This window comes from Protomyctophum parallelum (assembly GCF_964188405.1).
Source record: "Protomyctophum parallelum genome assembly, chromosome: 14".
Classification (NCBI taxonomy): Eukaryota; Metazoa; Chordata; class Actinopteri; order Myctophiformes; family Myctophidae; genus Protomyctophum; species Protomyctophum parallelum.
In genome coordinates, this window is record NC_139709.1 from 11,226,713 (window position 1) to 11,239,883 (window position 13,171).

The 13,171-nt window shown below is 44.1% G+C and overlaps 1 protein-coding gene across 1 annotated transcript in view; it reads left to right on the forward strand.

The window, feature by feature from the left end:
* col6a1 (collagen, type VI, alpha 1) overlaps positions 1–13,171 on the forward strand; it is a 45,195-nt gene that overhangs the window by 13,193 nt on the left and 18,831 nt on the right. Inside the window, 9 exon segments of the mRNA XM_083781856.1 lie at positions 1,486–1,539; positions 1,680–1,715; positions 1,812–1,874; positions 3,467–3,529; positions 6,172–6,234; positions 8,435–8,497; positions 8,839–8,889; positions 8,999–9,034; positions 10,380–10,442. Coding sequence (XP_083637982.1) covers positions 1,486–1,539; positions 1,680–1,715; positions 1,812–1,874; positions 3,467–3,529; positions 6,172–6,234; positions 8,435–8,497; positions 8,839–8,889; positions 8,999–9,034; positions 10,380–10,442 — 492 coding nt within the window.

Here is a 13,171-nt window from a genome sequence, read left to right on the forward strand (position 1 = left end):
AAATCTACTAAAGACATTCACAGTATACAGTACAGTACTTTGTTGTACAATGGTGGTGTGCAAAAATATAGACAAGTTCACATGCACAATCTACAAGCTCATGCCGTGTTGTGAGCTTGTAGATCTTTTTTTTAAGATATTTGTAAAATGTTTTAAATAATTGTGGTATTGTTTTGAAGTCATATCACATCACATATATGATTGTGGTAGAAGGGTGCTCAACAGTGACAACTTCAAGAGAGAATATAAAACCGTGGCTCCTCAGGGGAGACGACCCAAAGGAAATCCTGGAGCACTTGATGTGTCTGCATGTATTTATTATTTTGCAGGGGTGATTGACGTTTCGACTGTGGTGGAAAATAAACTAAGTACTTTTACTTAAGTACTGTACTTTTTAATTCTTTACTTCTACTCCACTATATCTCAGAGCCAAAAGTTTTACTTTTACTTCACTACAATTATTTGAAAACTTTAGTTACTAACTTACTAGTTACTTTGGCGATTGAAATTTTGATTAGAAAACCTTTTTTACCACTTCAACCCTATACATTTCGGCACATTTGAAAATAGCCGATCTACAAGCTTGTTTTGACATTTTCTGCAATATACTTTTACTTGTAGTACTTTAAGTACATTTTGATGCCGATACTTTTGTACTTTTACTCAAGTACATTTTCAATTCCGTACTTTTACTTGTAACGAAGTGGTTCTAAATTGCAGTATAGGTACTTTTACTTTAGTAAAACAATTGAGTACCTTTTCCACCACTGTGTTTCGACTCGCGTCATCCTCAGAGACAAACAGTTCAGGACTCTGAGGAAGTGCCCCAGGTATTATATTTTCTCCGTCTCTCAAACACCTCTGTCCCTGAATATCATGTAGGCTTATTGTGGCCTTGACCTTCACATTTTAGACCAAAACCTTAAGCATCTCCTCAGGGCAGCCGATCTGGCCATCAATTCTGGATCTTTGACCTTGACATTGTCTGTGACCTTTGACCTCTAGGGCTTGACTGAGACTATACTTCAGGCCATAGGAGTCATACACCCTCCCAGGCGCACACACACACACACACACACACACACACACACACACACACACACACACACACACACACACACACACACGACAGCCTTAGTCATGGACAGTGACTGTCAAACATTACCCTTTTGACAGACAGGCTGTGAAGAAACGTCTCGGCTTGCCCGAAGTTCATTCTGGGCCTGTTTTTGACCTTTTTCAGTGTCAACTAACAAAAAAGAAAAAAAAAATGAAACAGCCAATCAATCATTCTCACCATGATTTGTGTAAATAATTACAGTTATTTTGTTCACAGACAGACTGAAGTGATTACTGTACCCTGCCATGCGTTACTAATGAGAAAGATAGGGACTTGTAAAAGTGTCAAAAGTATGAAATATGCAATTGAAATAGGCTTGTTGATGGAGACGGACACATCAGTCTAACTCTGTGTTTTATCGACAGGGGGACGGAGGTCCTCCCGGAGCCGCCGGGGACAAAGGAGAACGAGGAGATGACGTGAGTGATTCCAGCGATCCGAAACCGTTGTTGTTACGACAGATAATAGACAAAGTCCCACGGAGACGTGGAGTCCATGACCTGGTGATGTACTCTGATATCCTATCTGTGTTTTCAATGTGTGTGTCTTTGTGTTTCAGGGCGCGTCAGGAGTGGATGGACCTCGTGGCGAGAGAGTAAATATGAATGATATCAATACTAGTAGTGTGTGCTGCTTCTATGCGAGTGTTTTATGTGTGTGTGTTTTAACATCCGTCTCAACTCACCTTTAGGGACTAGGAGGAGAGAAAGGTGAACAAGGTTCCCGTGGAAACAGAGGTCCAAGAGGAGAAATAGTAAGTCCCTAATCAGGGGCACTGCTGCGCAGTCGGTAGCGCTGTCGTTTCACAGCTAAGGAGGACTGGCTATTTCTGCTGAATGTTTGCCTATTGACTATTATCCACCAGCAATGCCACCAGCCTGGCACTAGTTCATTAACTTAACTGTTTAGATGCCACGCCCCAAGATAACGAGATGAATCTACCTTTGTCCAGGTCGCCACGCCCGAGAGAACGAGATTTGATTAATTGGCGTTAATCCATCGTTAAAAAAAACAAAAAAACGCTGTTCAGCATTTTTAGCTAGCCACTGCTAGCGTCCATGTAAAAACGGCCAAAATCCCCGCATGCACGCATGCATGCCGTCTTTATTGGCAAATAGGCATGCGTAAAAAACATGAATCCAGCCTCCCGCTAATGAAAACACTGATCGGAGCGCTAGTAGGCCTCGTTGGGCCTCCGCAGAGCCGGGGGCTCGATTAGTTCCACTTGCACAAAAACAACAAAGACCGCCCCTTCTTCGCTCATGTTGCAGATTCGGCTGGCACCTGCTACCTAAAGCATCTACCGCCCCCTGGTGTCCAAGGAGTTTATAGCAAAATGCCCACCGTGTGAATATGATCAATTGTCACTGAATGTTCAGCTATTTTGACAAGCCAGGAATGGGGCCAGGAATGGGGCGATAGAGAGTTTGTGTGGTTAAGCTCCACCCATAGACCGCTGTGGCAGTGATGCTAATTCAGTTTATGACAACAAAATAATGGCAATAAATAAAAAACACAGCCAAATAAATGTGTAGAAATAGAAAGCAAAAACTAAATTGGCATTCAGCTGAAACTGGTTTGAATGTGGACTCCCAAAACTATGACACACTTGAGGGTGTCTGTTGGAGCAAAGACAACAATGAATGCCGGTCCTCCTGACTGTGGAGCTGCTGTACAGTCACCATAATTAAGTTTGTTTCATTAAAAAACAAACAACATTCCTAATAAGCCTGCTGTGTAGGCACTCTCTACGAAACGATATCAAGTGAAAAGGAAATGTCGGGGAATCACCATTAACACCATTATCAAGCAGCGCAAACAAAATGCGAGTGGGGGAGAAAGGGGGACGGCGGTCGATTGTGCCGATTAGCCAGACTGAGTAAGAGATATATGCCTAAAATCATATTTACAAAACGTTTCAAATGGAAAAAAAACAGAGATGATTTCAATCGAATATTTAGACAAAGTCATGCAAGGGGAACTTTCTCTGGACTCCATGGGCTAAGAAAATAAACTTTTAAATCTCAAATCCGGTCAGAACGGCTGCTCCGACGTCGTAGTGTTAAAGGAAATGTATTCTTGAAGTAATGTGAAATTCAACGATTGAACCGTTGAACTAGAAAATGAAGTAGCAATTGGATTGACCTACTGTATGAATCCCTGAAAAAGAAAAGAATGTGCCGGTCTGTTTAGTTTAGTCAGCCTAATGTAATCTATTGTGCGCTTGAGGGCTTAGCGCTGTTTCAAACTTGGCTTTGTGTGCCTCGCTGCTTGTCTATTATTAGTGTTTTGTGGACTTCAGATGTTCGGTGTGAGTTGATGCACTGCATCTTGTTCCTTTACCAGGGGGATCCAGGACCACGCGGAGAGCAGGGGAGGGAGGGCTCAGCTGGCCCCAACGGAGATCCAGTAAGCCACAGCAACGCTCACATGAACACACGTGCACCCACATAAACATACACACAAACAAGTCATTTATATCAACATACAGTACATTGAGTTACTGTATATGGACACAGTGATGCGATGTGATGCGAGAGTGCGGTCTAGCCATGAACACCATCTCGGGATTCCTGAGTCGTTGGCCTCCACACTCTCCTATCCAACATCAGGGTCTTGAGCTCTACAGTTAACTAAAGGTGTTGCACTGCAGTGCGTCTACGTAGATGGTGCGCCTTCCCTGGCTTTGCCCTGCAGGGTTTGGCTCCCCAAAGTTAGTTTGACTCTAGTACCGGGTGCGTGACAGCCTCAACCTTCTCCATCATCCTACATTGTGTATATGGACACAAGACCGCGCAAGCACGCATGCGCGCACGCATGCGCGCACGCAACACACACAGTTCCCAGAGAGTCACGGGAGCGTCATCTACATACAGTGTTATTTTTGTAACCATATTGGGGCTTGCTAATGCGTGTGCGTGCGTGCGTGTGCCTCTGTTTGTGACTCAGAATAAAATGGGCTGCAGCCTAAGTAGGTGGAAGTCGGGACGTTGTCCAGAAGCAGCAGCTCATTTCACTACATTTGGAGTAGTTCTTAATTCTCTCCTTCTCCCGTCCCACCCCACTCCCCCCTCTCTCTCAGTCTCACTTGCTCTGCTCACCCTCCCACCCCTCTCTCTCAGTCTCACTTGCTCTGCTCACCCTCCCACCCCTCTCTCTCAGTCTCACTTGCTCTGCTCACCCTCCCACCCCTCTCTCTCAGTCTCACTTGCTCTGCTCACCCTCCCACCCCTTTCTCCATCCTCTCCTCTCCTCTCCTCTCCTCTCCTCTCCTCTCCTCTCCTCTCCTCTCCTCTCCTCTCCTCTCCTCTCCTCTCCTCTCCTCTCCTCTCCTCTCCTCTCCTCTCCTCTCCTCTCCTCTCCTCTCCTCTCCTCTCCTCTCCTCTCCTCTCCTCTCCTCTCCTCTCCTCTCCTCTCCTCTCCTCTCCTCTCCTCTCCTCTCCCCTCCCCTCCCCTCCCCTCCCCTCCTCTCCTCTCCTCTCCTCTCACCCTGCTTCCTCCTGGGAACATCCTTGCTCACTCTTTCCCCTCTGACTCAGTCCTCCCCCCCCTCTGTCCGCGCCAAAGCCTCAATATGGTTTTCTTAATAAGGCATAAAGGCAGTGTGTTAGAATAATAACCCACTACATGCATTAGTTTCTCTCTGTGATGTCAGCCGCTCTCAATGGTTCTTTTGTGCTATACCTTCTTTTTTCCCTTTTCTTTCTCCACATCTGAGTCAACCGTAGGGAAATGTTTCATAGAGAAAACACGGAATAAACGACGAGTAGCTCGCTGTGGCAGAGAAAAATACTTAACTGCAACCTCACACAGTTACTGCTGCTACTGCGTCGTCATTTCTTCTTCACTGGGTCTAATTGTGACTGAATAATAACTATGATTCATTGGAACAAATATAACGGTTTTGGGCATAAAAGTCGTCTGCCCCGCAGATATTCAGTCTCGTGGTGTTTCATTAGTATCTTTGATTGCGATATCTGTGGCAATCAGAATCTCTAAAAGCATCAAAGAAAATAGAAGTTGTGTAAGTTCATTGGTAAAAACAAAAAGTGAGTTTACTGACCGTATGAGGAGGAGAAACATACAATAAAGCACACACATCCTCTCACTAAAGTACCAGGTGACGTACCAGGTGACGTCCAGGCAGAGGGCAGAATAAAAAAATTAAACAATGAAGTCCACAGACTCCACACTGCATAGTCTCACTCCAAAGTTTATCCCATTTAGGCCTGACGTCGATATTTTGAAAAAAAGTATTCTAAATCCCGATCAGTGGTGCTCAATATTTCATGTCAAGGACCCCAAAGAATATATGTAATTGGCCGCCGACCCCCATCTGAATATATGTTGTTCCAGGGACCCACCCAGAAGCAAAGATTTGAGTTACAAACGTTCTGCTCTGAAAGAATATATATTCAAAGATTTGCACCACATTTTCACGACTTTAAAAAAATAGCAGACCTACAAGAGTGGCGCGCTATGAGCTTGTAGATCTGCTATTTTTCAATAGCTAAAGTATAACGTAACGCTTAAAACACCAAAATGGGTTCCCGCCCCAAAATGGGTTAAAATATATTTGGTTTCCACCGCTGGACGTGACGTTTCGAGCCTCACCGGATCTTCAACAGAGCATGATCCGACGTGCAGACTTTATTGGTTTTTAATGCACGAAGAGGAGACCTCACATGACTTCGGGCCAAATGTTGGACAATTGACTCCACACATATTCCTTACATTCCTGCTGTCTTGGTTGTCGCCAGTGTTGAACTATGATCTTGAGCTAAGCATAAAAGAATCTATATAAGCACAGAGAAACATTTCTTACGTCTGGCACTGGGGGTGAAACAGCTGTCGGCATACGGCAGGAAATGACAGTATCGTCGGTTTATTTTAATTGCAGGAACGAACGAAGACATGTTTGCTGACTGACGCCATTTTCTTTCCCGCGGGCCGTGCTGTATGATGGGGCTGTTGTTGGCATGGCGATGTGTTTTAATTAGTAGTGGTGTTAGTGGTTAACGGTGGTCTTGTTTGTCGCTGTTGTTTTCCAGGGCGATCTTGGCAAGGCTGGAGCTCCTGGCTACAGGGGAGACGAAGGCGCGCCTGGACCAGAGGTGAGTCCACAGCATACATATACACATACACACACACACACACTCATACACGCACGCACACACACACACACACACACACACACACACCCTCACAGAGAGAGACACACATGCAGTACACAGTGACAAACTTTAAGGTCAAATCAAAATTAGTCCAAACCTGAGGGGAACTGACAACAGCTACATCACTGAACCCATAAATGCTCATGGGAAACAGGCTGGTGCCTTGGCTTCAAACCTTCAACAACATTAAAGCTATCTTAAGTTACAGGCCATTGTAATTAGCCCCTTGGAAGTCTGAAAGCTTTGGTTTTAATGGTTTATCTATGGCAACATTTCTTCTATCAACTATAATCCAGTGGCAATAGATATTCTTTTACATGGACATAAAAACGACCAAGGCTACAAGCTTTCCAAACCATGATTAGATTATCTGACATTATAGGGGCACGGTGGCACAGTTGGTAGTGCTGTCGCCTCACAGCTAGAAGGTCCTGGGTTCGATTCCCGCTCGGGGCGCTGTGGGTGCTGGCGGCGTGTTTCCTCCTCCGCGTCATCAGTGCCCATACCCGAAGGCGGGGTTGGCGAAAGGGCCTTTCTGTATGGAGTTTGCATGTTCTCCCCGTGTCCCCTAGGGTAGGTACCCTCACAAAAACATGCAGTAATCCTGGTCTCTAAACTGCCTCCCACTGGCCAGCCGGGGCACCTGATGGAGGGGAAAGGAACTGGTTGGAATAACGTGTTCCTTCCACGCGCTACGTCCAAACAGGGAAACTCCCCCCTGTCAGGTGTAAAGGAGCAACCTGGACACTCAAGCATGAAGGAAGCATGAGTTAAGTCCGTTGCTCTCCCCAGGTTGGCGGAGGGTGTGTAGAGCCCAGGATCACATTAGATGATTGACACAGGGGTGAAAATGGGTTACAAAATCGTGGGATAAAAATATATATTAAAAAAAGATTATCTGACATTTTCGGGTTCTTTATCTTCTGAACATAAACATATTTAACCTCTTTAATCCTTTATTCTTATTAAAATGGAACAGTTTTTTTCGTCTCTTCACCAAAAATGTTTTGTTTTTTGAGCTTGTAGATGCTGCTATTTTGGGGCGAATGTTCCCCCAGAATAGGCATAGTGGGGTTCAAGTGGGTTACCTTCTTCATCACCCTGCTTTGACACCATTCATTGCCACTTGTGGCTACAGTATGTTTTAGTTTACTTTAAGCAAGTGTTGAGTGAGTCCAAATCCAGGTTTGTGTCCTGCCAAAGTATATGGTAAACGGTTTTGCATTTATGTTGCATCCACTCAAAGCCATTTACAATTAGGTTTTTAGGTTTATTTATTTAGCATGTGGTACAAAAAATAGACAATAACATATCAAAGAAACAAAAAATACAATGCAAGGAAAGGAAGAAGCCAGAAGGCTTATATGGAATCCTTTCCTGTAGGAAGAGGTCATTGGTTTAAAAGATTAAAAGTTCATAAAGAACAGTACATAAATTGGCAAAGGGGGGCAGCTGTGCAGTAAAGAAATAAAAACACAGACAGAGTTATAAGAAATAAACAATACAACAACAAACACACAAAAGAAAATATAACGCATCAAAGTAAAACATGTAATCTACAGAGAGGAAAAAATAAGATATTTCTTTAGATGTTTTTTGAATATTGACAAGGATAATGAGGATTTAAGTGAATCATCTAGGGAGTTCCATAGATGAGGGCCTCTAAATTTGATGAAAGATTGATGTTTGGACGTGCGACAATAGGGTAATTCAAAATGATCTCTTTGCCTTGTGGGGTAGGAGTGAATGTCAGAAGTAACACGGAAGAAATTGTGAAAAGAAGACGGAATGTCTTGTATGCATTTTTTGAATTTAAACATAAATAAACAGGTCTGAAATGAACAATGACAATGAACCCATCGACAGACAGCAGAAGGCAACTTGCAAACTAAGCACCAATCTGTTCGTTGGGAGCAGTTAAAGGTTCAGTGTCTTGTTTAAGGACACTAATTCCAGGAAGAGCCTAGAACCAAGAACCTTCTAGTCCTCAGCCAACCAATCCCGCACACACAAACACAGCTTGTTATACACCATTCCCTTTGAATTATGATGTCAACCCATTACATTTCAACAAAGACACGTCATATGTCATATTTCATATTTCAAATTTCATATTTGTGTCTGTTCTCTCGTCACCCAGGGACCCAAAGGACCAAGAGGGATCAAAGGAGCCCCAGGAGACAGAGGCCAGATGGGAGAGAGGGTGAGAGAGAGAGAGAGATGTGTGAGGTGTTACTGTTGATAATGTGTGTGAGTCTGCTACACATTAAATGCCCAGTCAGTGTTAATCTAACTCAGATGGGGTGTACAAATGGATTTGTACACTCGTCATCTGAGTTAAACGAACACCTCTTAAACCCCAGGGGGGGTCCAGGCAGGAGGGGAAATAAAAAATATCGGAGTTGGAACCTGAGACCCATTTACCTGCTGAGAGCTGTTCATGAGGTGGACACTAGCCGCTGCCCCTGCCGGCGGGGGATCGGGGCTTAAGATGTTTTAAAGGTTTTTACTGTGTCTAATTTTAATTCTATTCCTTTGTTTCAGGGAGAGGACGGTGCCCCGGGAAATGGAACAGAAGGTTGCCATGGATTCCAGGTACAGTATGTGATGAGGTTTCTCATCATTCCAGTCTGTATCATCACTATGCATGGACATGTGTGTACTGTACAGTATATGACCTTTGACCGTTCTGACCTTTCTTTAGGGGTACCCTGGCCCACGTGGAGATGCCGGAGAGGCGGTAAGTTCACGACCTTTCCCCTTTGACACCAACTTTGAACTTGACATTTAGCCCCTGGGCAGTATACACCCTTGGATGCATGAACAACACACATTCTTGGGGTCGTTACATAAAATTGTTAATTAGACGATGCCTGATGCTTTTATTCGCTGTAAAAATGTATCTTGTTTCAAAGAAGAAAGGCTTTATTGCCTGGAGTCTTTCTGTGTGGATGTCCTCATGCCACAAACAGCTGTTTTAATTCATGTAAATTAAGCACAAGAAATAAACGCTGTCAGTGTGTAGGGACCTTTAGTGTTGATTTAAGATAAGATAAGACCTTTATTGATCCTGTGAGGGAAATGCAGTTGCCAAAAGCAGCACAGCAGCTGAAGTTACTGTCTGTATAGATACAGCAGGGTAAAAGACATCAGAAACACCATCAATAACGGACAAAATATACACCCTCAACAGTGCATGCATTATGCAGAAGACGTAAACATGTCAGATACGGTAGTATCCTTACTGTAATCAACTGTTGTTACTTCTGACCCAGAGGTTCTGAGCTAATAGTCTATTGGACGATCAGAGCGGCCACCGTGTGCCTGTTCATCTTCATAGCTATAACGGCACAGAAGACAGTCTTATATATATAAAAATATAATATCACAGTATTCTGTCAAGCAGTATCACGATAAATGATATCATCAATATTTCTTCATTCAGTTTTTAGGGTTATTATTCAAGTTACTTAACAGTACAACCTCCTAGAAGGTAACAGAAACTAAAAGAAATAGGTGTAACAGAACATTTAGACTAATTCAATTTGGCTAACGAAGCCGTCGTTCTACAAAAATGCCTGACGTCAAAAAAATAAATAAAAAGTCTTCTGAAAGAATATATATTCAAAGATGTGTGTCGCATTTTCACGATTAAAAGAAAATAGCAGACCTACAAGCTCGTAGCGCGCCACTCGGTGGGGCGCTATGAGCTTGTAGATCTGCTATTTTTCAATAGCTAAAGTATAACATAATGCTTAGTTAAAACACCAAAAGGGGTTCCCACTTCCCACCCAGAATGGGTTAAGGTGTAGAACTGCAAATCATAGAATGTGCATTCACTGTATCAGGATATATATATATATATATATATATATACGATATCTGTGAATATCGTATCACGATACGATATTGTATCACGATGCGATATTTATCACCATATCGCCCACCCCTAGTGCCCCCTAGGGAAGGACGAGTTAGATTGTGTGTATGCTATAGTGTCTGTTTAAGACCCGCTGCCAACATTGTGTAGAGACGTGGACATGTACGCCGCCTGACCTTTCAACTTTACGCTCTGACATTCAAAGGGCGGCAAGGGAACTCCCGGACCTAAAGGGGACGACGGAGAGCCTGGAGAACCGGGAGCCGATGTGAGTCTCTTTCTATTCGTTCTGGAATGGTCTTCTCTCTTTCCTTTATCTCTCTGTGGTTTTATCCTCCCTTCAAATCCCTCCCTGGCAGAGACCACTGACAGGATGTGAGTCACACTTCAATCCTCATTTTGTTTTTCATGGACACACTTTAGACATCTCTCTCTTTCTCTCTCCCTTTTATCTTTTTTTATCTCTTCGTGTTGTTTCGTTCTTTTTGTGATGCCTTTTTAAGGTTCAAGGTTCAAGGTTCTTTATTATTTGTCTCCCGAGGAAGACATTCGTCTTAGACAAAGGGCCCGCATGCAAGCGTAGCCCTTATGTCCATGTCGCCCGTTATTGTACTACGTTGGATTTTCAGTTTGTTATCCTTCTATCTGCCTGTACAGTATCTGCCTCCCTCTCTCTTTCTTTTTTCTTGTTCTCTGTCGTGCAGCTGGAAGCACTTTATCACATCTAACGGGATGCATTTTGTGCGTTTGTGTGTGTGTGTGTGTGTGTGTGTGTGTGTGTGTGTGTGTGTCTGTATCTATGGGGAAAGGGGATTTGAGCTGAGACAGCTGTGTATATGTCGTTGTCAAGGATATCAGGAAATGAGGGTAGAATATGAAGGGACCGCATTTCTCCTTTTGAGGGTGTCTTGTGTGTGTATGTGTGTATGTGCGTGTGTGTGTGTGTGTGTGTGTGTGTGTGTGTGTGTGCATGGGTGCGTATCTACATGCGTCCGCCGTCCATGCATGCATGGACAGTCTACATTCGCTCATAAAACCCTTCGCCTTCCTCTTCAAACCCCCGGCTTAACCTCCGTGATGCTTACGCCGAAATCATGACATTAGCGAGCATCATGTTTCATGACCTAAACATTCCTGCACATGTTTGTACTTTTCTGTCATGCCTACATCCGTGTCCCCTGAACCCCCCCGTCCTTGACAGGACGTCACACAGCTTTAGATTCAGCCTTCAGATCAACTCTCTGTGAGCTCATTACTACACTGAGTCACAGCTCGTTAAAGCCCAATTTGCTCTGCAGAAGGACGGCGTTGCTTGCCAAAAACAACAGATCTACAAGCTAACAATGTGCCTATGGAGTGGACTAGTGATCCTATGGAGTATACATTACAATAGAGCTTGTTAAGACCACAGGTGGCAGAGTGAGTTAGAGCTCATTAAGGCAATTAAATACAGAGTCAGAGCTCGTTAAGACTGGGTTAATAGTGGGGCAGGCCAGGGTGAGTCACTGCTCTGCAAGAGTAAAGATGGGACTGTACAGCCTTTCTAGTGAGAGCATTTTAAATTATACTTTTGGAGCAACACCTTCGATTCTCAAACTTAGACATCCATCCATCCATCTTCAACCGCTTATCCGTAGTCGGGTCGCGGGGGCAACAGCTCCACCAGAGTGCTCCAGACTTACCTCTCCAGAACAACATCGGTAACTTTCTCCTGGGGGATTCCGAGGCGTGCCAGTGAGTCGATGTGATTCCTCCAACTGCGCCTTGGTCTGCCCCGGGGTCTCCTCCCAGTGGGACGTGCCTCGGGGACCTCCCTATAGGGTCGGGTCGTAAACCACACCAATGCAACTCATTGAGTTGCAAGGAGTTGCATTTGTGTGGTTTACCTTAAAAACCGTTCTGTCCCGACCCGACCCTTTGGTGTGGTTTGGGCTTTAGGGAGATGCCAGCCATCCGTCGAAGAAAACTCATTTCGGCCGCTTGTATTCGCAACCTTATTCTTTTTGGTCATGGTCCACACTTCATGACCATAGGCGAGAGTAGGAACACTTCATGACCATAGGTGAGAGTAGGAACACTTCATGACCATAGGTGAGAGTAGGAACACTTCATGACCATAGGTGAGAGTAGGAACACTTCATGACCATAGGTGAGAGTAGGAACACTTCATGACCATAGGTGAGAGTAGGAACACTTCATGACCATATAGGCGTGAGAGTAGGAACACTTCATGACCATAGGTGAGAGTAGGAACACTTCATGACCATATAGGTGAGAGTAGGAACACTTCATGACCATATAGGTGAGAGTAGGAACACTTCATGACCATAGGTGAGAGTAGGAACACTTCATGACCATAGGTGAGAGTAGGAACACTTCATGACCATATAGGTGAGAGTAGGAACACTTCATGACCATATAGGTGAGAGTAGGAACGAAGATTGCTCGGTAGACGGAGAGCTCTGCCTTCTGGCTCAGCTCTCTCTTCGTCATTCGTCATACATCTTAGACATTGTATTACAATTGTTTACGCCTGTTTTCATAAGAGTAATTAACACAATGAGATCTTGCATTAACAGTCAGTCTGGTTATTTATCACTAGCAATGATTTAGCTTTGATTGATTGATTGAATAGTTTATTAGACAGAACTATAAAACAGCAACAGAGTACAGTCAAACACTAGCACCAAAAGAAGTCCTTGCGGTCTTGTTTCCATTTAGGCCCTATGCAATCAATTCATAGACATGACATGAAGAATAACAACGGAAATCAATATCATCACAGGAAAAAACACTATGTACAGAGTCGTAAAAAGTAATGGAGGGGGTTGATCACCTGTAACCTCTTAAACCCCAGGAGGGAAAATAAAAAATATCTGAGTTGGAACCTGAGACCTTGACCAGCCCCATTTACGGCTGCCCCCGCCGGTGGGGGATTGGGGCTTAAGAGGTTTTAAGGCAGAAGTCATCATTTCCTCTCCCCTGGGCCTGCTGAAA